General features: G+C 35.0%; 1 protein-coding gene across 1 annotated transcript; it reads left to right on the top strand.

Moving 5' to 3' along the window:
* USPL1 (ubiquitin specific peptidase like 1) lies at positions 1 to 27,886 on the top strand. The gene is made up of 8 exons (XM_044666103.1): positions 1 to 99; positions 599 to 727; positions 3,076 to 3,730; positions 12,235 to 12,348; positions 15,091 to 15,220; positions 18,512 to 18,637; positions 23,938 to 24,098; positions 25,842 to 27,886. Exons 1-8 carry the CDS (start codon positions 1 to 3, stop codon positions 27,770 to 27,772), a joined length of 3,345 nt encoding a protein of 1,114 aa, XP_044522038.1. The 3' UTR covers positions 27,773 to 27,886.
* The last annotated feature ends 69 nt before the right edge of the window (positions 27,887 to 27,955 follow it).

The following is a 27,955-nucleotide window of genomic DNA, read 5'->3' as shown; positions in this document are numbered from 1 at the left end:
ATGATGGATTCCCAGAAGATTGGAAATGGTTTGCCAGTGATTGGACAAGATACTGGTATAGGGATATCTTCACTCCACATGGTGGGGTATTTGGGAAAAGTCAGTGAGCTTGTTTTCCACTCTGTGCAAAGTTGTTTTTTTCCTTGTTTTTGATCCATTAATTAATTTGGTTTTTATTTTTACCAAATAACTTTTAAAATATAAATTATACTTTTCCACGGAAATCTTATGGCAATGGCGAAAGATTATTCTCATATTTACCTCTATTTTATTGATATGAGAAAATGTTTAGTTTAACCACACAAAACTTACCGTTTATTGGAAAAATCATGAAACCTGTTCATTGTTGATATCACTTTTTCTTTGCAAATAGAAATGATGCAGTTTTAATACAGAAGCTTTAAAAAACTACAGTAACATTCCTTTTTGGCCAACAACTTTTTAAAATCCAGATATGCATTTCATTTGCTATGTTTAAAAACTATTGCTAAGAATAACTGCTAATAATGAAAACTGAAAAGATTTTCTAATGTATTTCTACTTTCTTTGATACTAAGTAAGATTACATACATTTTACATTGTTTTTATTTCTTCTCAGAAGTGTGATTCAGCTAAAGTTACATCAGATTCATATTGTCCCGCCTGTAGAGAGAAAGGAAAGTTAAAAACTTTAAAGTCTTATCGAATCAGTTTTCAAGAATCTATCTCTTTATGTGAAGATCCACAGGTAATGAATTAGTTTTTAGAATTTTGCTAAATAGAATTCTTGAATTGTATTTGGAAGCAATAGCTAACCAAAAATCTTTGAACTTTTCTCTCTCTTTTTGTTTTTAAACCCTTACTTTCTGTCTTGGAATCAGTACTGTGTATTGATTCCAAGGCAGAAGAGTGTTAAGGGTAGGCAATGGGGGTTAAGTTACTTGCCCAGGTCACAGAGCTAGGAAGTGTCTGAGGCCATATTTGAACCCAGGACCTCCCATCTCTGGGCCCTGCTCTCCATCCACTGATCCAGCATTATTAAGGCTTACTGTGTTGTACTACTTGCTTTTGCTTCAAAGACACAAATGAAGTACCTTTTATAAATAATTTTGATAATAATTTTAAGTTTTTTAATGACCTTTGGAAACATCAATGAGAGTATGTTATTGTAATTTTATTCCTATAAATTTCACGTTCATGGACAATTGTTTCTAGGTCTCCAGTGAAGGGGGAAACCCTCACAATATGTTTTCTATCAAATGATAGTAATATTTACACACTTGTATTCCAGAAACACTACTAACAAATTGGATGAACTCCTAGGATAGTGAACCTTGAGATGAGAAAAATCATTTTGTCAAAAAGAAGAAAAAAGTAATTTTTCATCCTTTTTACTTTTATTCTGAATCATTTTTTGTCAGCTATGTACCCCACATTTTAAAAGTAGGCAAATCTTTCTTGAGAAAATATTTGGAACCATTGATCAGATCATTTGAACTAGAATTTATATTTTTTCAATATTTTCATTAAAAATTTTTTTCGTTTAACAAGTATTTTTTTTAACTCTTACCTTCTGTCTTAGAATTGATACTAAGTATTAGTTCTAAGGCAGAAGTGATGAGGAGTAGGCAATTGGGGTTAAGTGACTTGTCTGGTAGCACAACTAGGAAGTATCTGAGATCAGATTTGAATCCAGGACCTTGCATCTTTAGGCCTGGCTCTCTATCTACTAAGGCAGCCACCTACCTGCTCTATGTTTACTTTTTCTTTAAAATGAAAGTGAAAACAAAATTTTAGGAATTTGGGGTATTGATTTAGAAATTTCAAAATAATTTGCAAAATATAAATGTTCCTTAACCTAAAAATAGTTCTAAAACCTAGTCTCATACGGCCAAATACACATGAGAAAAATTTGTATCTGGAAGAAGGAAATGTAGCCTGAACCTTTTATTTATCTGAAACTTTTTTATTACATTGCCAATATTTCCTTTTAAAATACTGTTTTAGTATTTTTCTAGAAAGTGATTTAACTTACTCATTAATTTGACCAAGTATTTATTTGTTTGGTTTGCTTTCTTGTCTAATGACCAGTTATGGTTGAAAGCCCATTATTAATCCCCCTCCTATCCCTGATTATTATTATTCCCATTTTCCTGGTAGAAAACTTTAGAGAAATAATTAGTGGTTTGCTCCACTAAAATTAGTTTTAGAATTATTGGTAAATAAAAATAACTGAGGAGAAAAAGAAATGGTTTGTGTTTTAACATTTATTCAGTAAGTGTTTTTTTTTCATGTTTTTAATTTAACACTTCATTAGTGAACTGAAACATAATGGGATCTAGAAACAATTGTATAATTCTCCATTTCCCAAATTCATGGAATTTAAGATCTGGGAGATTTTCAAAAATCAAAATTTAGAAAATATTTATTGTTTTTTTTGGTGCTTCATTTGTATTTTTCATGTTTTATTGAAATTGTATTACTGCACTATAGACTATGGTAAGGACATTTTAAGTAAAACAGTTGTTCACCCTGTCAAGGTAGAAAATAAGCTGAATGTCTTTTAAGGCAATGGAAAGATGATTGATATGGGAATGGATCAACCATAGCATGTTGCCAGATTTAATTTGTGATCCAGAAATTGTGTAAAAGACATTTTCAAGGACATGTATGATCAGAAAAGGAAGTGGTCTGATTATATATCAAGAAAAGCGACAAATAGAAGTTCATATTTGTTCCTAGATACATAATACTTATGTGACCCTGGGCAAGTCATTTAGCCCTTTTTGCTTCATTTTCCTCATTTGTAAAACGAGCCAAAGAAGGAAATGGCAAACCAGTATCTTTGCCCAACAGACCCCAGATAGGGTTACCAAGGGTAGGACATAAATCAAAACAACTGAACAAGCCCATTTACCTATCCCCCAAGTCTGTCACATAAATAGGGTTTAAAAAACAACACTATTATATTACTTACTTAAAACAGGAAAGTATGTGTTTTTTTCTTCTTTATATTTCTGAATAAGACTATACAGTTAGAACTTTTAAGATTTGTAACTTCTTTGTTTTGCTTTTTGATTCTATTTTCCCCCTTAGTGCATCTATCCATTGGGTTTTAAGTCATTAGAAAACATTATAGTATCTGTTGATGTGGAAAATTACCAGCCTCCTCATAAAAAACCAAAGAGGAAGATCTTGAAAAGCAGCAGTGTTGTTTCATCTTTGGAACTAGATTCAAAAGAAAATGGAAATAGCACTTTGTTTGATGGTGAATGTATTGTGAAGAGTGAGCTTGCTCACAGACCAGATGAATATAATTTGTATAGAACTTCATCAGATTTACCTGTTGTGTTGAAAGACTGGCAGCAGAACCCAAGCAGGGCTGCTGAATCTTTGGAGCACAGTGGGATTCTGGAAGCTGAAATTGCAAACCAGGCAACTGAAGAATATCCTTCAATTGTTGGCTCCCAGACTGAGAATGTTCCAAAACTTGAAAAAAGTTCAACTAAATTGGAAGGCCTGTTGGAGAATAGATGTTTGCCATTTACTGAATCTACATGTCTTCAGTGGAGGAATGCATATTCTTTGTGTTGGTTAGACTGTATTCTCTCAGCATTAGTGCACTTGGAAGGGTTAAAAAAAGCTGTGACTGAACTATGCTCTAAAGAAGAATCTGTATTCCAGCAATTATATACAAAATATAATCAAGCGAGCATCCTTTTGACAGCTCATCATTTAAATGGAGCTAAAGGTTGGTAACTTCTTTCTTTTGTTTTTAAATGATCAATATATTGATGATTGTTCTATAGTTCTATGGAGAAAAGTAAGCCTATCAGTTACCACTTATTTAACATGCTTGGTGCTGGGTTTGTCAGTAAAAAAGTGAAGAAACTTCCTCTCCTCATTAAGATTACATTCTAATGGGGGAAAGCAACATATATAGGGAAGTGGTATCCAGGGAAAGGATAGATATTTTGGTTTAAAAGTTATAGGGATAGTGAATAGATCTATAGATCTATAGATCTATACACCCTTACTAGAAGTGATGACAGTTGACTTGGTTCAAGAATCAGAAGGGGAGTGGGGATGTGTAATGGGGGTTCCTGCATGGTGGCATGGCAGCTAGTGAATAAGTGAAGTTTGTGAGGAGGGCACCAGAGGATGAAAGGAAACGCTGGAGTCTACTCCTAGATATAGTAGATGACTGAAAGGGCTTTGATTTGTAAAGAGAGTTCAAGACTGGAAGTTTGAGGCATGAAAGAATTCAGTCATCTAGTGTTTGATTTCTGGTCTGGTCCTGGTAAAGAGGAAATGCATTCTAGATATGGAGAACAGCTTATACCAAGTAAACAGAGATAGGAGATGAAATGCTAAATATGGAAAACAACTAATAGTTCAGTTTAGCTGGAATTTAGAGTGCAAGAAGGAGGAAAATGTGAAATATGGTTGGAAGATAACTTGGGAGTCTGGCTTTAAAAGATAGTGCTAAATAATTTTTGTTGATTTTGCAATTTTGGTACTATAGTCACATCTAGATAAGGCCTTCCTTGCGAGAAAGAAAACAGTAAGCAAAACCGACACAGTGACTGAATATCTCTATATATCTATATACCTATATACATATATACATATAATTTTTTACTCATTATCCAGTGGAATGAAAGGAGGGAGATTTATTTTTCACCATGGGCCATGGTTAGTTAAGACAATATTTATGGTTGGAAATATACCCTATAGCTTTCCTTTAGCTTTATTTTCATGTTTTTGGATTATATTATTATAGTCATGTATGTTTTATTGGTTCTATACACTGCAATGTGCATCAATTCATATTTTATGACAATTATATGCCACAGTTTAAGATATTATCTAATTAATGGATATCCACTTGTTACCAGTTTCTGTTTTTACAACCAAAAAGTGCCACCGTGCATATTTAAGGATATAGAAGACTTTTTTTCCTATCTTTGTCCTTCTTGGAATACATTCCCAGTACAGGGTTCTCTGAGTCAAAGGGTGTGAACAATATGGTGACTTTTCTTGCTTAATTCCAAGTGGTTTTCCAAAATAGTTTGGACTAGTTCGTAGCTTCATGAATAGAATATTACTGCACTTATCTTAGGAGTTCATAATTTATTGTAGAGAAAATAGCCACTGAAGGTTTTTGAACATAGAAGAGACAGTCATATTTTCACATAAGACATAGAAGAATGGTTCTCAAATTTTTGGTCAAAGACCCCCTTCACACGCATTGTGGGCCTTGATGTAAGTTCTAACTATTGATATTTAATGTATTCAGAATTAAAGTATCTTAGTGTTATGAAAATAGTTTGGGCTTCAAGAACCCTCTGAAAAAGGATCTCAAGAACTCCTAGATCTGTGTAGGTCCTCCATCAGGCTGGAGGACATTTTTTGCTTGTCCCTCCCCTCTGTCCGGCAGCTCAGTGGGAGCACTTCCCCTGTCTGCTCTCTGGAGTAATGTGGGGGGCTCACAGGTGGCTTGAAAGGGCAGTTTGGGCATTCAGTCTCTAAAAGGCTCACCAGCGCTGCCCTAGGTGTCCCTGGACCTCTCTTTGAGATCCTTTGGTATAGTCAGGATAAATTGGAGAATGGAGATTGTAGGAAGCAGCGAGACCAATAAAGAAGATGTTTTGAAAGTTCTGGAGAGATGATGAGAGCTTGAACCAGGATATTAGCAAAGTGAATGGAGAGAGGAGGAAAAAGGAGAAATTTGTTGTAGAAATAGAATGGACAGGATCTAACAGTTAATTGGATATAATAGGGTTAAGAAAGAGGGGAAGATTCAAAGCTAATTCAAAGATGGTGCTGTATTCAATAAGAAAAGTAAAGTTTGGAGTAGGGACAAGTTTCAGGGAAAGGTGAATAGATCCATTTTGCTTATGGACATTCAGGTGGTAATATCCAGTCAGCAACTGGCAGTAAAGTGTTAAGACCTTAGAACTAGATACGTAGATTCAGGAGTTTTCTGCATAGAGATGTTCATTAAAACCCTTTGCAGCTGATGAGACCACTAAGAAAGAATGTATAGAGAAAAGAGGAATAGGACCCAGGACAAAGAATTAAAGAGCACATATGTGTAAGGGGTAAAGTATGGGTAATAGTCCGGTTTTGGAAACTGATAAGAAGTAGTCATACAAGTAGGTTGAGAACCAAGAGAGAAAGTAGTATCATGAAAATTTAGAGAAAAGAGAATATCTAAGAGGATTCATCAGTAGTGTTAAAATCTGTCAAGAGGAAAAAGACTGAGGAAGGACCATTAGGTTTATCAGTGATCTGAGTGGTGAAATAAGTCAAATTGCGGAGTTGGTAAGTGAGTAGGTGATGAGGAAGCAGAGGTAGTTTGTTAGATTTTTCCTAGAGTTGTTAGTAAAAGGAAACAAATACAAATATGGTCATGGAAAAGAAAAACAGGTCAAGGGAAGTGATTTTTTTTTTAAAGCATCAGGGAGATCTTAGTACTGTTAAAGGCAACAGGAGTCATTAGGGAGAGAGTGAAAGTGTGTGTGTGTGTGTGTGTGTGTGTGTGTGTGTGTGTGTGTGTGTGACAGAGAGAGAGACAGAGAGAGAGAGAAAAGAAGATTGAATCTGGAGGATTTGGCAAGTCACTTAATATCATGAGACTTCAGTTTTCTCCTCTGTAAAATGAGTAGGATGAGCTGGCTTCTGATTCTCTTAAGAGGGAAAAGCAGTCTTCTTTCTCAGACTGGCACAAAGGATAAGAGTAACCTGGTGAAGCTGAAGAGAAAGGCTTGAGATAGAGGAGAGAAAAAGGAGTTTAGAAGATGGCTTCCATTTTCTTTGTGAAGTAGGAGATAAGGTGGCTTGAGAGTGAAGGGCTAAGGGTAGTGTAGAGGGGCTTGAGGAGAGAGGAAATGGTTTAAAATCAACTATTTTCACCAACAAGCATTTGTTAGTTACCTACTCTGTGCTAAATTCTAGAAATGCGAAAATGAAAAGGACAGAAAAAAATCTGCTTTCAAGTTTATATTCTTTTGAAGGAGACATGAATTTTTGTCATTAAATACAAAATAAACGGGAGGGAGGGCAATATCACTTAGGAGATCCGGGAAGGGAAAGTATAACATGTTACTTGAGCTGCATCTTGAAGGAAGTGAGCTTTCTATGTGGTTATTAGGAGCAACTACATTCCAGGCATGGGGATGAACAAAGCAAAGGTATGGAGATATGGAGTATCATATATGAGGAATAGTTAGAAGGTCAATTTGACAGGACCATAGAGTTCAAGAGTGAGTAATGAGGCTGGAAAGATAGGTTGGAGTTATGTTGTAAAGGGCTTTAAAAGCCAAACAGTTGTTAGTATTTTATCTTAGAAAACATTGGAGTTTGGATAGGGGAGTGATCTGATTAAAAGAAAATTGTTTTTGACAGCTATGTATAGAATGGACTGACATAGGGGAGATTTGAGGCAGGGAGATCAGTAAGAAGCCATACAATGGTCCAGGTGAGAGGTAATGAGAGTTAGAGCTAAGGATCTGAGGTGGTAGCTCTCTGAAGAGTGAGGAAGACATAGAGGTAGAAAAAGAAAGATCTGGCAGATGTATGGGGTGAGAGAAAGTGAGAAGTCAAGGTAAATATAGAGGTTACCATTCTGGGAGTTTGGATTGGCAGTGCTCACTTCAGAACTAGGAAGGAAAGGAAATAGACCTTTCCTAAGTGCCTATTATGTGCTATATATTCTACTAAGAGACTGTTCCACACATGGGGATATACAGTGCAAAGGCATGGAGATAGATGAGTTAGAGAAATGTGTGAGGAAACAGCTCAGTCACGCCAATTTGATTGGACCATGGAGTTCAGGAAAGGGAACAAATAGCTTTATGGATATCCTACTCGAGCCTCACAACATTCATGGGAGATAGATGCTATTATTTTCTTCATTTTAAGACTGAAGTTACCAAGGCAGTCAGAGGGTAAGTGACTTGCTCAGGGTCACATTGCTAGTAAGGGTCTGAGATCATATTTGAACTCAGGTCTTGATACTAAGTCAGTTGTAGTTGTTCTATCTACTCTGCCACCTAGCTGCTCCTGGAGTCAGATCATCTTTAACCTTTAGTAAAGCAGATAAGATCATCCAAGCAAAGGTTTGAGAACTTTTGAGTATTTTGGATTGTCAGTTATTTTATTTAGGAGTAATATTGAAAGTTTTTTTATTTTATTTATTTATTTTTTTAATAAACCCTTACCTTCCATCTTAGAATCAATACTTGTGTATTGGTTCTAAGGCAGAAGAGCAGTAAGGCCTAGGCAATAGGTGTCAAGTGACTTGCCCAAGGTCATAGAACTAGGAAGTGTTTGAGGCCAGATTTGAACCCAGAACCTCCTGTCTCTGGGCCTGGCTCTCAATTCCCTCAGCTACCCAGCTGCACCCATATTGAAAGGTTTAAAATAAATTAGGGTAAGGTCAAGGACAGAGAGGAAGGAGAGACCAGAGGATAGGAATTTGAATGGTCTGGGACTTAGCTAGATAGATTTGAAAGCCTTATGGTAAATCACTACCTTTGATGGGCAACCATTCTATGGTTTTAAACCTGCTTAACTGTGTGCTCTTAGCTCCCATCCTGCTTCTTCACAAGAGACTTCTAGAAGCCTTGCTAAAATCCATATGTGCTAGGTTCATGGCATTCCCCAACTTACTACTTTAGTGAAATTATTAAGTCTGAATTAAAAAGTTTTGTTGTTTTCCACTTTTTTACATCACCTATATTTGCCAATAGATTTCTTCCTTCACACACCTCTCAGAGAGCTATTCCTTATAGTAGAAAATAAGAGAAAATAAGCAATTAAATTTAACCAATACATCAAAATTATTCAACTTTCCTTTGTTTTCAATAAGTGAAGTTCCCTTCACCCCCTCTGCTATGTTTGAATGTTCTTACATTTCCCAGTTATGAGAAATACAGGTTCCACCCACTTTTTTCCTTCTCTGTCCACTAATGGATTACTTCTTCTAACCCACTTACTCTGCCCCTACCACCCACAGTTTTAAAACTCAGAATAAAATCAGTCCATACCACCACCCTCCCTCTTTTTCTTATGTAACTCTCATCTTGATAGTTATTCCTGAATTCCAGGATTTTTTTTAACATGAGAACACTGGATTTTGTCTATAATATTTCTGAGATTTTCCTTTTGGGGTTTCTTTCAGAAAGTGATCAGTGGATTCTATCTTTATTTTACCTGTTTTCCTTCTTGATATCTTGAAATATAGTATTCAAGTTTTTTTTAATCATAGTTTTCAAGGAGTGCATTGACTCATAAATTATCCCTCCTTAACTTCTTTTCTAGGTCTATTTTTTATATTAATTATCTTAGGTTTTCTTCTTTTTTATCAAACTTGATTTTGTTCTTATTCTCCTTTACTTTTCTCCAGTGCTTTATTTTTTATATCTTGCTTTATTTCTTTCAAGTATTCATGTAAGTTCTTATGGAAAAGAACTTTTTTCCCCTTTTAGTTTCTGCTTACAGCTTTTTCATTTTAATTTTTTGCTTATTATACACTTAAATTCGCAATAATTTTTAATGCTTTTTTTGTTGCTGTTTTGTTTTTTAAAAATTTACTCATGTTTCCATCCAAATTGGTGCTTTGTGCCAGGACTATAATAGTTTTATTGGGGGTGCTAATGCATGGAGGGGTGTTAGGAAAGGTTTTATGTACAAGATGGTGCTTGAGCTTTGGATTCTCTGAGGTAGAGGTAAGAAGAGAGTGCAATCTAGGACTGAGGGGTGGTCTCCATATGAAGTAATGGGGAAAAGAAAGTGTTGACTATGAGGAAGAAATGAAAAGGCCAATTTGACTATATCATAGAAAGAAAGAAGAATATCCAAGTTGGGCTTAGGTTGTATAGAGTTTTAAAAGCTAAACTTGACTTTATATTTTATCCTAGAGACAATAAATAGAATGACATGTAATTAGATCTGTGGAAATTTACTTTGGCAGCAGTATATAGGATGGGCTAGAGAGGGAAGAGACTTGATAGGCAATCAGGTAGGAGGTTCTAGTGATAATCTAGACAAAAGGTGATGAGGGCCTGAACTATCATGGAAAGTGTGTCAGTGAGTAGAAAGGAATGGTATGTGAAAGATGTTGTTAATGTAGAAATGACAAGATTTGGCAGCTGATTGACTATGTAGGGTAAGTAAAGAAGAGTGAGGACTCCAGCATAATGCTGAAATTACAAATTTTTGAAACTAGATATGCATGCCAATGTGGGAATCATCTGTGTAGTCGAGGCAACAAGCATTTATTAAATAAATGCTTTCTGTGTGCTAAGCCCTGTGCTAAATCTTGGAGATATGAATACAGACAAAAAGACAGCCTTTGGCCTCAAGGAGCCTACATTCTAATTGAGCTAGAGAAGTTGAGCTGAAAATAGGGGTTAGGAGGAAAAGAAGGTAATCTTGGACATCTGCATAGAGATAATTGATCTGTGATGATAAAAGGGAGTGTGGATATATATATATATATATATATATATAGATAGATAGATAGATAGATAGATAGATATAGATATAAATAAGAAGACCCTTGGCAGAGCTTTAGGAGACACCCACATTTAGTGGGCATGACGTGGATGAATCTAGCAAGGGAGATTGAGAAGTATCACAAAATCCAGAAAGGTATTGACTATCCAGTCAATTGTTAAACATTTGTTAAATACTTGCTATATGCCAGGTACTGGGCCTAAACACTGGAGATATAAAGGCAAAAGATAGTCTCTGCTCAGTTTTTTTCAATGAAGTATGATATAAGGTCTTCTGAGAGTGTGGTATTTCGTGGGAGACTTGAAAACAGGGTGAGAAAGTTTGGAACTCTTAACTATTAGGTAAAATATCAAAAAGATCAGGGTTGAGTATTGTTGCCTATGCTGTGAGGGCCTACCTGAGATTAGAAATTTGTCTTGGGGCTTTAAACGAATGCCTGCCCTTTGATCCAGCCATACCACTGCTGGGTTTGTACCCCCAAAGAGATAATAAGGAAAAAGACCTGTACAAAATTATTTGTAGCTGTGCTCTTTGTGGTGGCAAAAAAATTGGAAAATGAGGGTATGTTCATCAATTGGGGAATGGCTGAACAAATTGTGGTATATGTTGGTGATGGAATACTATTGTGCTGAAAGGAATAAAGAAATGAAGGAATTCCATGTGAACTGGAAAGACCTCCAGGAATTGATGCAGAGTGAAAGAAGCAGAACCAGGAGAACATTGTACACAAAGACAGATACATTATGGCACAATCAAATGTAATGGACTTCTCCGCTAGCAGTAATGCAATGACCCAGGACAATACAGAGGAACTTGTGAGAAAGAACGTTATCCATATCCAGAGAAAGAACTATGGGACCAGAAATGAATTACAATCTATCTAGATTATCACATAGTCCGATAGGAATATGATTGAGGTTTTGATGTTAAAGGATCACTCTACTGCAATTATGAATAACATAGAAATAGAAAATAACATAGAAATTAAACAGTGATACATGTATAACCCAGTGGAACTGCTTGTCGACTTTGGGAGGGCGGGGAGTGGGAGAGGGAGGAGATTATGAATCATGTAACTTTGGAAAAATATTCTAAATAAAAATTAAAAAAAATTTTTTTTTGTCTTAGGCCCAGTGAGCACAGTTTGCTTATTTCCCTCAGCTGCATTCAATAGCACATATGAATAGAATGAAGGAGGTAGATGAAAAGGAGTAATCCAAAGTTTAGGTTTGGCGAGGTATTATGGGTGATGGGATAAGGAAACAAGAGTAGCATGGGTCACTAAAGCATTAGGGTCCCTGTAGTTCATATATTGACATATTAATAATATCTATGTTTTGTTGTATTTTTAATTTTTATTTAATTTATTGTTTATTTTATTTCATATTTCCCAGTTAACCAGATTAAAATCTGGTTCAAGGTATACTCCAGACTACATGTTGTGCACTACATGTGACTATGATTAATTCAAACGGCACTTGCTTGCAGTTTACAGTTTTTGAGGATTGTTTCAGGACACTGAGGAGATTAAATGATATACCCACTCAGAGCCAGGCTGTTTCTGAGACATAACTTATATTGAGATATTTGTGACACTGAGGCAGAATATCTGTCCACTATAAAATGCTGTCTCTTCAATTTGTGGGTAATATTTTTAAAATACTGGTGGGAAAGACAGACTAATAAGAACCTTACAAAATACTAATGTAGACTATTTAATTTTACTTTCAGATGAAAGTTGTACAAAGAATGTTTCAGATAGACTTCGAAAGGCTGAGACTCATCTCAATGAAGTCAGAAACAAAATTTTTGCTAAGCTTCAACCAAAACTTCATTGTAAGTTAGGTAAGTAATTTGCTGTGATGAATTATTACCAGAGACTTCAAGTGTTCTGCTTTTTGTAGTTGAAAAGAGTTTCTTTAGAATAATAGTCTCCAAACTTTAAAATTATGTAAAAATTTTGAGCATTGCACTTATAAAATATAAAAATTGTAATTAAAATGGATGAGATAAATATATAATTTTATTAATGATATAAAAACCTTTCTGCATTCATTGAAAACATTAAAAATACTAATGGAATATAGTACTAAGAATTACTACTAATATTTTTGTGGAAACTGGTTAAATATGTTAGATTGTTTTGGGAAAAATCTTTTGTGTATCTAGGTTAAGACCTTGTTTTTTGGAGACTAGATCTTCCTATTTCATCCAGGCTCAAAGTGCAGTGCAGTGGCCGCTCACGGATGATTCCCTAACCCCCATTGCTAATAAGCCCGCATTTTAATCTGCTCCATTTCCATGTAGGCTGGTTCAGCACTCTTTAGGCAACCCCTGGTGACTTTTCATGATTAGGGCTTCCCTTTGTGCTTCCCTTACTGTGGGATACCTGACTAATTATTCAGTTAGTTTGATCTGTATAGTTTGCCAGGCAGATACATTTTTTTTAAAGATACTTTTCTGAAAGATAAAATACAACAATCAAATATTGTAGATTGTAACTGTCAATGATGCCCAAATCAAGCAGGGATGAGGGGTAGAATAGGGGTATTAGGTACCATGACCTACAGACTCACTTCTCCAACAGAATGTCCCATAGATATCTTAAACTCAACATGTCCAAAACTGAATAATTTTTATTTCTCTCCCAAATTTCTTTTCTTCCTAAATCCCACTATTGAGGACACCACCATATTCCCAATGGCCAAAGTTAAAAATTTAGGTATCATCCTTGACTCCTCATTCTCTCTTCTTCCCCATGCCCAATATGTTGTCAAGTCTGTTGGTCTACCTTCATAAACATCTCTTCTCTTGACATTGTTCACTTTTTCATACCTGGACTAGTATAATAGCCTTGTCTTCCTGCCTCAAGTGTCTTGCCAGTTCATTTTATTGTCCACCCAGCTGTCAGATTGATCTAAACTCTGTTAACCCTCTATCACTTCCAGGATCAAATATAAAATCTTTCTTTGGTGTTCAGAGCCATCCTGCTTTGTAGGTGGGGTCCCCTCCCCCAAACTTTATGGATTTTTTATACCTCACTGTCTCCCTCCCCTCCAAAATGACACTCTGGCTTCATTTTACCTGTATGTCTCTCCTCTGTGTCTGGAATTTTCTTTCTCCACTGCCTCGTGGTTTCCTTGGTTTCTTTCATGCTGCAGCTAAAATTCCAATTTTTATACAAAAAGCCTTTCCTGATCTTCAGTGCTTGTGTGTTCTTTCTTTGTATTATCCAGTGTATCTTATATATATGTGTGTATATATATATCTTATGTTGTTGTATGAATGTCATATCTGTCATTAGAGCCCCATGGAGAGCTGAATATAAAAGGGAAATTGAAAGCTTTACTCCTAGTTAGCCCATTTACTGATCTTAGAACTGAAAGACAGCAATTTATTTTCAAAACTTTCCTTATTTTGGTTTATAATTTTATAACCCCTTCATTTCCACATGTATGTGCCGTGTGTGTGTGTGTGTGTGTGTGTGTGTGTGTGTGTGTGTGTGTGTGCGCGCGCGCCCTTATAATAGAGGATAACAGAAAATGAGGTGAGGAAAGGGGAAATCTCAGCAATGCAATAAAACTTCCTCACATCAGTGGAATCTGATAGTCTATACACTTTTATGTACTTTGATATACTCCTAACTCAGCACAGGTAGGTGGCAGGTGCATTTTCTCTAATTTTCTTCATGGCCAAGCTTGACAATTATAATCAGTTTTCTTTTAAAAGACACTAACCTAGGGGGCAGCTGGGTAGCTCAGTGGTGTTGAGAGTCAGGCCTAGAGACAGGAGGTCCTAGGTTCAAACCCGGCCTCAGCCACTTCCCAGCTGTGTGATCCTGGGCAAGTCACTTGACCCCCATTGCCCACCCTTACTAATCTTCCACCTATGAGACAATACACCGAAGTACAAGGGTTTAAAAAAAAAAGACACTAACCTTATTTGATGATCTTTACCAACACTATAAAATTCTTGAAATTAATTCCACTAGGACAGAATTAGATTTTAGCTAGTGGGACTAGGAGTCAAGAGAGAAGTTGTGATCTAAGTTCTAGCAAGTTTTTTTTAACAACTTTGGACTTCAGGGTAAGATACTCAAGATCTCTTCTAGTTCTTAAATTCTTTTGATTCTTTTTCAGGTTATTTTATTTCAAAGTCTATAGCTAAAATCATTTATGGTAAAACAAAGTCGTTAATAATAAATAATCTTGGATTAAACTTGAATCCTAAATAGCTTAGGTTTTCCTTCATTCCTCAAAGAAAAGTATTGCCTTCCCTTTGCTTCCTTCCTCTTCTTCCTGACCCCCTATCTTATTTATCCTTTTAAAACAAGTTGTCACAATAATCTTCCATTGGAGGGGGGAAAGATAGTAAATTATGTAACCTTTAGCTAGAAAATTGTGGGAGTAGGTGAGTGAGGGGAGGGAATTACATTTCTTTTTCCATTCTAAAATTAGGTGTGCAACCATATTTAGTAGGATGACAATTTTATTATTAAATAAAATAAAACTAATGTTCTTTAATGTTACTTGATTATGTTTAAAAGTCTGTCCCCCAAGAGTACTTTATTTTCCCTCCTTTTTGAAGGTAATATGGAAAGTCCTGTGTTTGCATTTCCCTTGCTTCTACAAATGGAACCTCTCATCGAAACACTCTTCATGTCATCTTTTTCTTGGAACTTTGAGTGTTCTCAGTGTGGAAACAAATATCAACAGAGGTTAGATATTTTTATTGAAATTATTTAAAAACTTTTGCTTTGCAAGTATGTCAGACACACAAAATTTGAATAGTCTTTACTTGTACGGTATTGCTCTGAGTCCCAAACACCCGAAGGCACAGTTTTTTATTCTTACTCAGATTGTGTGCTTGTCTCTTTAAATCTGGTGTCTTGAATTTGGACAAGAAAGGGATTACCTGTGGTTTTGAGGGAATTGAGTGATTTACTTACTGGTTGGCAAATGTTTGAAAAGAGATGCATAGAACATCTAATGTTTGTAGTTTCCCTGGATTTTCTGCTCAATAAGAAATAATAATTCCTTAAAAACATACACACTTGGTTTCACTCGTGGTTAAGGAAAGCCCTTTTAATAATTCACATTTACTTAGCACTATTAAGTCTTGCAAAGCCTTTTATGTACACTATCTCATTTGAGTTTCATGACAAGTAGGCCCCCTACTTATTATCCCTGTAATCAAATGAGGGAATGAAGGCCCAGAGAAGTTGACTGACTTGCCTATGCCACAGGAGATGTGGGAGTCTTTTTCACTCCCAGTCTGGTATTCTGCCCACACCACTATGAGATCTTTAAACTGCCAATTACTGCCTCTGAGAGAAGGGAAATTAATTTCAGGGTCATAGGATTTGACAGATAATATCAATAGTTACTTATATTTTCTCATTCCTTCCCTCAGTCCCATTGAAGACTTACCATCCACCATGGCCATCTTCTTTTCCCTTTCCTGACAGAAGTGGTAAAGTGAACTATGAGCTGTCCCAGCTTTGAAACCCCTAGGTGAGATGGTCATATTACTACCCTGAGTCTGGCACCTGGGAATGAGCATGGGAAAAGGCATTTCCATTATTTTTGAATCCCATAAAATCACCATGAATATCTTTTTTACTTAATTAACTGGGATTGGGGAAGGAAAGGATTCAATTCATATTATGCCTGTGCCTTCTCCCTTTCTGGAAGGAGAGAGAAGTTGATCAGCAGTTTGGAAGTCTAAAGTTAAGAATAAACTTCTTTGTATAATGGAAGGAGGATTAGATTTGGAGTCACATGATATGAGTTCTTCTGACCTGTGTGACCTTGGGGCAAGTTACTCAATCTCTATCTATAAAATGAAAGATTTGGTTAATGGTGATCTCTTTAGGTTTTAGCTCTTTTCTTTGATCCTTATGTTTACTTAGTGAACTAGAAAATGTTAATGTTGGATGTATAAGTGGAAAGGTTTTTGAGGAAAGAAGTTTGATTTGACTTTTTCCATTATCTTAATTTTTTCTAATAGCTGTTTCAGATGTAAACGAGACTAATATCTTTATAGCTAGAAAATAGTTTGCTTACTCTCTTTTATTAAAGGGAAAATAAAGAAGGAACTGTAGCTGTGAGGCTGCCAAATAGCAGTTGTGGGTAAAGCTAGACAATAGTAAATTCTTATATCATTTAACTACCAAAGTGGCTAAACAATTAAAATAAAAGTAAAAATACCATTAATACATAGGATTGAGACTATTTTGTATAAACAAGCAAATGAGATATAAGTTCCTTGGTATTCTGCCTTTTTGCATTCGAGATTTTCTTTTCTAAGGCAGTTTGATTTAAAACCACAGTGATGGTTATCTTATACAGTAGCATTTATAGGATCACTTAAAATGACCTTATTACTAAAAACTGAGAGGCCTCTGTAATGGAAGAAATCACTAAGAATTGTTTTCTATTAAAGTCTTTTGTAGTATCCACCTAGATTTGATGCCAAATTAAATTACTTCTTTTTTCCCCCTTTCTACTTTTTTTAGGAGCAAAACTAAAATAAGAAAGGAAGAAAAGGCAAAGGATGAAAAAGCTAAAAGTGGAGTTAGCAGGTCTACAAATTTTTCTGAGCATATTTATTACAGCTAAAAAAGTTGGAATAGCTATGCCCACTCTAGAGGAAATATTTAACAGCAAGAAAATTCATTTATTTGTTGTTTCTGTTAAATATTCTATTTTTAACATTAATTCTCTAAAGCTTTATTTAGGAACTACCAGTGCATCAAAGTAATTTTCATTTTGATATTTTGATGTGAAATACAAAAAACCTCCAAAACATTTTACCAATTAGCCTTCAGAATTTAAAGACTAAGAGAAACAATAGTTCATATACTTGGTAAATTTCTCTTGTTCAAGACATCCCAAGCACCTAAAGCACAATTTCGTAGTCTTAAAGTTATATTTACTCAGAATGTTTGCCTCTTTAAATAGCTCACATTTAAAAAAAACCCCAATAAAACATAACTTTCTAAGCTTTCTATTTTTAATATTTTAGGGTCTAACCCATTTATGATACTTGATCACTGTTAAACATTGTTGTAATTAAACCCAAGTTTCTTAGGTAGATTTTTTTTTTAAAAATAAGGTTATGTTTTGGTGGATATGTTTGAGGCAACGAAGTGGTTCAGTGGGTAGAGTACTAGGGCTGGAGCCAGACAGACCTGAATTCAAATTTGGCCTCTGACACTAGCTAGCTGTGTGCCCTGGGCAAGTCACTTAATCTCTGCCTCAGCTACCTCAACTGTAAAATAGGGGTCAGTCATCACAATGTCTATCTTCCAGAATTGTTCTGAAGGTCAAATGTGATAATAACCATAAAGTGCTTAATAGTGCCTGGCACTTAATAGGAGGTGCTTAGGAAATGCTTATTCCTGCCTTCTTCCTATTGAAGTAATGTGTTAAATAACATACAGTTTAAAAAAATCTTTTTTTTTTTCCAAAAACCTGTTACTGTGGTATGTTTTGATAAAATGTATTTTTTTTAAATTTCCCTATTTAAGTTTAATGTAGATCTCAGGTGATCTCAGGTGATACATGATAAGCTTTCATTTTAAAGTGTGACCAAGGAAATGGAACAACTTGTTTATTTTTATTAATCCATAATTCCAACTAATTTTTTGTTCTCTTAAGTGAGCCATATTTTTCTTTAAAAATTTTTGAACTTTTTCTGACATGTACTAATTCATCCCTTCTTAGGCAGCCTGGTGAGTCCCTGTTCTTTGGAGCTCAGTTTCCCTCAGCAGGGATTATAGGCATGTGTCTCCACACCTGACTAATTTTAATTTTTATATTATTAAAAATTATCACTTTCAAAGCTAATGTGAACACAAATATGCCACATTTTTAAAGATTTTAATTATTTTGAAAAATGTCCCTTAATTAAAAAAAAAGTTTTGAGCTTTCAAAATGAATGAAAACTATATAAATAAAACAATAGCAAAAGCCAAAGGATCACAAAAATGTATTTATATCTCTAGGTGTTCAAAGAATCTGGTAACCTTCACAAATGTATTACCTGAGTGGCATCCACTTGATGCTGTCCATTTTGGTCCATGTAATAATTGTAAAAGTAACTTACAAAGAAGAAGAATGGTCTTGGAAAAGTAAGTTTGATTTTTTTTTTTTTCAAATTTTGAATGTAAAATGTATGTGGATATAAATAAGTATTTTAAAATGTGAAGTATTAAACCATCCATAAACATAATAATACTATTTTTTATTAGAATTTGTTTTAATTGATAGAATTGCAATATTATTAGAGGATAAAATGTGATTTATAATTGTCATCAATGGAACCTGGACCTGACAAGTCCTCCTGTTTATTTTCCACATAGCATAAGGAGCTAGTGGAGACCCAGTTTGTGCCCCTGTTTGACCCCTTCCTCCTAAGAGGAATTAGAGCTAGTGTGATCTTTTGTATGCCCTTAATATAAAAATCCTAATGTACTAGCTTGATTTTTGAAACTGGAATCTTTAAATTAGTGTTTTACTTTCAACTTTGACTTTCGGAATGGATCTTCATAAAGTCTTATGGTTGTTTTATAACTTTTAATAATTAGATTTATAGAATTGATAGATAAAAATCTAAGTGTCAATTAAAGACCAAATTACATCTTTTGGAAGTATTAAAAGCCGTACATATATTTTAATATAGCATCAAAGTAACGATCCCTTATGATATTTCTCACCTCTTCTTAATTCTTCTACCTCTCTTCTTTACTGACTTCTGAGCTCCTTAATATAGGCATTTCTCAAACCCCTACTCTCATTGCTTTATCTCCTTTTCTTTAGTCATCTCTTTCCATTTCTACAGCTTTAGCTGAATAACTAAATGCAAATCCCCAGGCTTGGCCTCTTGTTTTCAACTTGCAATTTCTTTCTTTCTTTTTTTTTTTTTTTAAACCCTTAACTTCTGTGTATTTGCTCCTTGGTGGAAGAGTGGTAAGGGTGGGCAATGGGGGTCAAGTGACTTGCCCAGGGTCACACAGCTGGGCAGTGTCTGAGGCCGGAACCTAGGACCTCCCATCTCTAGGTCTGACTCTCAATCCACTGAGCTACCCAACTGCCCCCGCAACTTGCAATTTCTAATTGCTCACTCTTATCCTAAGTTCAAATGCCTGTCTCTGGCAGGATATGTTGTTGGTCTCTCCAGTAACATGTCTAAAATTGGATGACATCTTTTCTTCTGAAGCAGGGGTCAGCAACCTTTTTGGCCGTGAGAGCCATAAACACCACATTTTTTAAATGTAATTTCGTGAGAGCCGTACAGTGCTCACAGTGCTGCTCCTGTAAAAAAATTGACTTTATGGCTCCTGCAGAAAGAGCCATATCTGGCCCTCAAAAGAGCCAGATGTGGCTCGAGAGCCATACATTGCCGACGCGACCCCTGTTCTGAAGTCTGTTTTTCCTTATTTTTCCCATACTCATAACTGCATTATTACCTTTCTTTAGTTCCTACTTCTTCTTTACTCTCATAGTAACCATATATCATCAAATTTACTTTTACCAGACCCTTCTCATCTTTTTACTTCTTTCTCTTCACGCCTATTCCTACCATTTCAGTTTTTTAGCTCCCTATGAAAAAAAGAGAAGTAAGTTCCTATGCATGTCAGATCTTCGAACAAAAGCAATATTGTAGGAGGTGATGACTTGTCTATTTGGATTAGAGGGCTTTATAAAGCCCATTTCTAGAATTCTGTGATTCTGATGGTTGTTGCTGTTCTTGTCCTGAACTGTAAGAAGAATTGAAATTGTAGGGAATAATACCCAGGGGATTGAGGAAAAGAAAAGGTGAAAAGGAGTTGGGGTGAGGAGAAGGCTTCTGTTTGTGACACTCAAGCTTCCAGAAAAACACTAGAATTCAGCTTTGCTTTATTTCATCCTATCTTAGGCACTGGATACTTAGGTTACTACTTAGTGACAATAGGGTAAGAACTAATAGTGACTTTAAAATCTAGAAAATGAGTATCATTAAATCTACCTTCTACCTCTTTGGATATATAAATCATTTCCTAGAATAGGAACTATTTCTTTATCACTTTTTGCTGGATTATTATGTTAGTTTCCTAATTCATTACCTGGCATCAAGTTTCTGCCCTCTGCAGTCCATTTTCCACAGAAGATGCATCTGATTTTCAGAGTTTGAAGGTCTGGATGCTCACTAAACTTCCCTATTTAGCATTTATTCATCCAAGTAATTTTCCAGTTTCATTGTATATTACTCTGCTTCATACACTGTGGTCCTGCCAAACTGGCCTTTTTGCCGTTCCCTCAAACGTGATACTCTTTTATCTCTCCTCTCTGTTTTTGCAAAGGCTAGAATATACTTCTTGACCATCACCTCTAAGAATCTTTCTTTCAAAACTTAACTCAAGTAACTTCTCTTACATGAGGCCTTACCTGATCCACCAGTTTTGTATTTATTTCTCTGTACACGTTGTCTCCCTTCTTAAATAAAACATAAGCTCCTTTGGTCTGGGATTACACAGTGCCTGGCACATAGAACATATTTAATAAATGTTTACTGATTGACACATTTTCTGCATCCTAAGCTTTTTTTTCTAATCTCCAATCCAAGTTAAAATTTAAAAATTGTAGAAAATTAGGATGACTTCTGAGTCTTCCTACAAACTTTTTAATTGAATTTACTTTATTTCATTAGTTAAAAGAAGTTCAGAAAAGAATGTTAAGTGAATAGAGACTAGGTTCTAATTTTTTTGAGTGTGAACAGAGGTTTTAAAAGAGGTTTCAGCATCCAGCTTGTAGATACCTTCAGTTAAGCATTAGTAAGGTATGGGATGACTCTTTGACTAACTGGATATAATGAGAAGTTGAGAGTTAGGGGCTAAAGGCTTAGAGAGAAACACATCCTTAATTTTGTAATAATAAAAAATGAGGATAATAGGACCTAATGTCCAGAATTATGCTGTATAGGCAGATTTTTAGGAATATATTTCTTCTGCATATTCAGGGACACATAATTTGAAGATTTGGTTGCTCTCTAAATGAATGCACAATTGGGAATAATTCATAATAATTATGTGATTAATCAGAAATGTTAAGAAACACCACGAAGTTCATTTTAGCTGAACATCTTGAAAAACTTGAGTTTTGACAGCTTTTGAAAAATTAGTAGAGGGGATACTTGACAGTTTTCTTTTGCTGAAAAAGGATTCATTTCATTCATTCACGCATAATAATCCTTAGACTATTTAAATAATTTTTTTCAGAAATAGTAAAGATAAAAATTTTAAATTAATAGGAACTGTCGTTTCCAAGAAATTATTTTAGTGTTTTTTTTTCTCCATCCGTTCTCTTGTTTTTGCAAGTTGAACTCTTCCTCCAAACATAATTTTACAGAATTTCAGGTTTGAAAGGAATTCTAGGCCATTTAGTTTAATTAGTAAATAAACAAAAATCCTCTCTAAAACACACCCAACATGTGGTCCTCAAGCCTTTACTTTAAGATCTTCAGTGAAGGATGGGTTTCTCCCTAGATAGCCCATTCCACTATTGGTTAGCTCTGATTGTTGAGAGCTATTCAAAATTTTTCATCATTCTTTCCCATCTGGCCTCACTTTCCTCCTTTTAATTATGACATTCCAATTAACAGGTTCAGCTTCTCTTTATCTTCCTTCCTTAAATCTCCTTCCCCTTAACCATTCATTGCTTTCCAAAACCCATTCATGAATACTTCATCTTCTTCATACCAAATCACTTACTATTGAATGCTATTTCATGCATGTTCTCTTATACAATTAAAAAAAAATCACAACATAACCACACTAATTTGCATTCATGTTAGCTCTGGAAAGTTAATATTATCATAGTTGTTAAATTATTATAGTTATTCTACATCAAGCCTAGATTTACTTTTTTACATTATTCCAATATTCTAATTCATCTTCCATGAGACATTTCTTCAGATATCTGAAAATGGTTATTATGTCCTCATGTCTTCACTAAGTTAAACATCTTTAGTTGTTTTAGCTCATCCTCACCTTCACTGTCCTGATTGTCTTTCTTTAGGTATTCTGTAGCTCACCAATAGCCTTGCTAAAATGTTGTTCCTAAAATTAAATATAATATTCTGAATGAAACTACAAAGTCTCTTGTTTTTTTGTTTCAGTTCTCTTCAATTCTTTGTTTGCAGATACTGGAGTAGTTTGCTATTTCCTTCTCCAGTTTGTTTTACGAATGAGGAAACTGGCAAATAGGGTTAAGTGATTTGTCCAGGGTCATGCAACCAGTAAATGTCAGAGGCCAGGTTTGACCTTGAGGAAGATGAGTCTTTTAGACTCCAGGCTTGGTGCTCTATCTATTGTGGCACCAGCTGCCCTTGACCTGGATGCCATTAATAAAGCCTAAGATTATACCAAATTGGCATATCTTTAAAAAAAAGTTTTATTAATTTTTTAAAAATCATACTTCAATTTTAGGCCTTGCACATGTCCTTTCTCCTTCACCTCTAAGCAGTAAACCCAACCTTGTAACAAAAACTATTAAGCAAGACCAGTTCACATATGGTGACCTATTGTATGATGATCTACCTGTAGTATTCCCAATTCTCTACCATGAAAAGGGGAAGTATGTTTTATAATCTGTTTGTCAAAGCAAATATTTTTTTTTTTTTTTTTTAATTTTTTAAACCCTTAACTTTTGTGTATTGACTTATAGGTGGAAGAGTGGTAAGGGTAGGCAATGGGGGTCAAGTGACTTGCCCAGGGTCACACAGCCGGGAAGTGTCTGAGGCCGGATCTGAACCTAGGACCTCCCGTCTCTAGGCCCGGCTCTCAATCCACTGAGCTACCCAGCTGCCCCCTGTCAAAGCAAATATTGGGCATTATAGGGGGCTGTGTTTGGCTTCCTGTTAGTGTTTTTTCTCCTTTATATTATTGTTGTCATGTATATTGTTCTCATAATTCTTTTTATTTTACTCTGCATCAGTTCATTTTATTTGAATTCCTTATATTTGAAAATGATTTCTATTTTCTTAAACTTCCAGTTAGAACAACTAATTAGGGGAAATCTCAGAGAAAAAATTTTGAAGGTCTTGAGTTTGATTACACAGGTGGTGTGGCTACTTAGACATTTCCTTATCAGACATAATGAATATATTTTTCAAAGCAATTTTTGATTAATGGACTGTGATAGAACCTTATTGCATGATAGCTTCTAACTGTGAGTGATAACTTCTGAGGAGGGGTTTGTGTTACATACTTTTTAGAGAGTTCTTCAATTCTAATTAAGAAATGCATCTGGAGGGTCTCAAAAATTAGTGCTTCAATATGTTAGCAGTCAGCCTTGAAAATGAATTGTATGTGACTTGTTAGCTTCAGACTATCTTTGTATAACAAGACATATGGTATTATTTGTTTGACTTCTCTTTTCTGTTTCCCTCTAGAGTATCTTCAGTATTCATGCTGCACTTTGTAGAAGGCTTGCCTTCTAATGACTTGCAGTTCTATTCATTTCATTTTGAAGGCTTTTTCTACCAAATAACTTGTGTGATTCAATATCAAATAAATGAAAAACATTTTATAACATGGATTTTGAATTCTGATGGTAAGTATTTTAACTCTAAAAATTAATGCTATTAGAAATGAAGTTTTAAAATATTTGTCAAAATTAAACAATAAGTACTTCTGATAAAGCTAAGCTAATTTACATCTGTAGTTAAGAATTCAAATTATCTAGTTTGCAGTCTTAATAGGAAAAGACTAAAGATATAGTTTTGTGTGTGTGTCTATATGTATAGCTACATATACATCTATTCTACATTTGAGGAACAAACAGGATTTCATTCCACTAAAGATCTTAAATATAAAAATATTATAGCTATGGAAAAGTTCTAACATCTTTAACAAATTTTTTTTTTATGGTTTATACTTCTGTATTCAGATATATTTATTAAGTAAAGGCTTTCAGCATTATTTAGACTAAGCTCAAGAAAGTGCTAAGCCTGGCTCCCAGAAGTGAAATTCAGATAGTTTCCATTTGCCAATGACTGTTTTTTAGCCTTAAGCAATTTATAGATTCAAAATTGTCTTTCCTTCTTCTCTCCTGAAAAGTCACATATATGATGCGAATGTGTATTTTAGTTTAATAGTGGTGTTGGGAAAACAGTAACTCAAGTGGGCTCTCATCACAGCAGTGCCTTACTTCTTCCTAATTGATAATTTTCTTTTTTTTTTTTAAACCCTTACCCTCTGTCTTAGAATTTCAAGGCAGAAGAGTGATAAGAGCCAGATAAATTGGATTAAGTGACTTGCCCAGAGTCACACAGCTAGAAAATATTTGAGATCAGATTTGAATCCAGTACCTCCTGTCTCCAGACTTGCCTCTGTTCACTCACTGAGCCACCAACTGCCCCCTCTAATTGATTCTTTTGCATTCTCTACAAGTGTGTTACAAACCTTGTCTTTTCTCATGTTTCATACCACATGCCTCAACTGTTTAACTGAAGAATTTGACTCATATTTACTGAGAAAATAGATTTTTTTCTGAAAGCTCCTTTCTCTTTCTACACTACAAAATTCCTTTGTATTATCCTCTATTTATTCCAGTTTCTGATGAAGAGATATCCCTTCTTGTCAAGTTAGCCCTTCTACATGTATCCTCCCCAAGCCTCTCTGTCCTTCCTCCTCCCTTCTCTCCTTCTCCTTTAGATAGCATAAAAGGTTAAAAGACTGCATGTGACTTGAGGCACTTTTTGCCTCTAGATAGCTATAGACTGCAGAGATTACTGATAGCATATAGCTATCTGAAAGGAACTGTTGAAATTCAACCAGAATTTTGTTATATAATGTTTTAAAACAAACAGAACTTTTTATATATTCTAGTGGGATTTAAAAATCAGTGCTATAGCCATTTACATCTGTATGTTTATTCTTTTAGCTCAGTTAACCAAAATCTTCTAAATTATTTTTGAGATCTTATTTTTGGGAATGGTGATTTAATTTTTTATATTATTTACAATACTTGTTCATTTATTGATAATTCCTAACAGGACCCTTACAGTATTGGGGTGGGGGGTAAGTGAGGGACAAGGCTGAACTGCCCTAATAACTGTTTTAGTTCTTTAGAATTGACTTATAAGAACACTGCCTTTGTTATTAAAGGGAAGGATCTTAAGCATTTGGTTGCCAAGACAGGTGCTGCCATAAAGATAGGCAGGGTTAAGTAGTCAGACATAGAAGTTGAAAGGGAAAGTAGTTACTCTTTGAGCAGAGGGAGGTAGTTTATACATTAATGTACTGAGGATCCTTAGAGTATTTAAATTGTTCACTTTATTATTTTTTTTTTCAGGAACCTGGCTAGAATGTGATGATTTAAAAGGCCCATACTGTAAAAGATATGAGAGATTTGAAGTTCCTGCTTCAGAAGTTCACATTGTTATCTGGGAAAGGAAAAATTCCAAGACAATTGATCAATCCAAAGTGGAGTTTCCATGTAAAAAGATTGAAAGTTTCAGTCTGGGCAATTCCCAACTAGAATCTTCAACATTATGCTCTGATGGTGTTGCAGCCACTGAAATGTTTTCAGCATTTGATCAGAAGAACAGCATAAGTGCTCCAACTACCGATTCACAATATACAGTAGCTACAGATCATGAGCACAGTTTACTTTCTGGTCTAGAAGATTTGGTAGACAATGACATCATAACATTGACACTTACAGAAATTCATGTTGATTCTGAAGGCAATCCAATTGAAAATCAACCTGTGATAGAAGATCAGTCTGTGATAAAAGATGAGGAAGTTGTTGAAATGGACACTTTGCAAAAGGAAGAATTAGTATTGGCTTCCTCACAAACAGCTCCATATAATAGGGAAATGCCTGTCCAATTTCAACCTCTGCCTACAAGTATTCTAACTCAAAATGGCAGTATTGATCTGAAGTCAGATCAGCTGATTCCAGAAAGTACTTCAGATACTATCTCCATAAATAATCCTGTTCAAGTGATTACTCTTCAACAAGGAGAGAAGCCATTACAAATCGAAGAGACAAAAGTTAAATTTTCTCCTATTACCTTAGAGAAGGATGCTGTATCAAGTACAGTTCTTTCAACAAAAGTTGAAAATTTTTTATCAAAACAAAATGTCTTATCCCAAGAATCTAATGTTAAAGTAACAAATAATGCTGTAGGAGATTCCCAAAATATTGTTCTGGGTTCCACAAATAATTCCTCACAGTCACAGAAAAAAAAGTTTGTAGGAAGTTGGGTTAAAGGACTACTAAACAAGGGAGTTTCTTTTATGCCATCTTGTGCCTCAGCTAATGAAAGAAAAGTGCATTTGCAGAAGACAACTGACTTGAACTCTCTGGTTAAAAGGGCAAATAATTTTCGGGGCTTTAAACCTAAAGGTATAACAAATCAAACAAACTCTCAGACACCCAAGAAAACATCTAGGTCTGCATGCAACGCACTTTCAGTTCCTAACTCTTCCCCATCAAATATCAGTACACCTTTAATACCTGATAAAGTCCTCGAGGGTACAAAGGTTTTGACTAAATCCTTGCATAAAAATTCTCAGCCCCTCTCTAGTGAGATACCTCCTAAGCATAATTTTAATGGAAATGAAAATCACATCTCTTCAGGGACATATGAGAGTCAAACTCATAAACTTCGTCTAAAACTTCTTAAAAAACTTAAGGCAAAAAAGCAAAAACTGGCCAGTCTTCAGGCTCTCCAAATAAATGGAAAACCTCCAAAGAAAAGTACAAAACACTTGGCTCAGGATGGATCTCAAAATGAATGTGAATCACTGCAAGGCTTGTTAAGGGAACTCCAGGATCGTATTGATGCCACAGATAATACACCTAATGGTACAACACATTCTGGTATTTCTCTGAATAGTAACCCAACTCATGAAGAATTTTTAGCAGAATTACTGTCTTCTACTACAACTGTTGCCTCATTAGAGCTTTCAAGGGATAGAGAAGACGATTATGAGTATTTGGAGATGGTAGATAACCATAACTCAACACCTAGTGACTTTGTCTGTGACCTCTCTTCTGCAAATTCAAGCAAACATCTTAATTATAGTCCTGCAAAACAAAGTCAATATGAAGTTCAGATGGACTCATTAATGAATAATTCTTCTGCTAAAACATCAAACTTGGAAAATCCCCTAAAGACAGATATTCTTGATGAATTTTTTTCCACTTCAGTATTAAATTCTTCAGCAGATATAGAATATTTACCTCATTTTGATGAATATATGTTTGACAGTTGAATGTTTGTCATTTTTTTTTAGAATTTAATATTCGTATTATTGCTTAAGAAAAAATATTAAATTATGTTTTCAAATAAATTGCACGCTGGCTGTGCTCAAAATGTAAATCAGAAACTGGTTTGTGAAATGCATTGTTTATTTGAACAAAATGTAACGCTAAGGACCTTATTATTTCTCAGAAAG

This window comes from Gracilinanus agilis, chromosome 3, assembly GCF_016433145.1.
Source record: "Gracilinanus agilis isolate LMUSP501 chromosome 3, AgileGrace, whole genome shotgun sequence".
NCBI lineage: Eukaryota > Metazoa > Chordata > Mammalia > Didelphimorphia > Didelphidae > Gracilinanus > Gracilinanus agilis.
The sequence above is the reverse complement of the archived record's forward strand: the minus strand, read 5'-3'. Positions and strand labels throughout refer to the sequence as shown.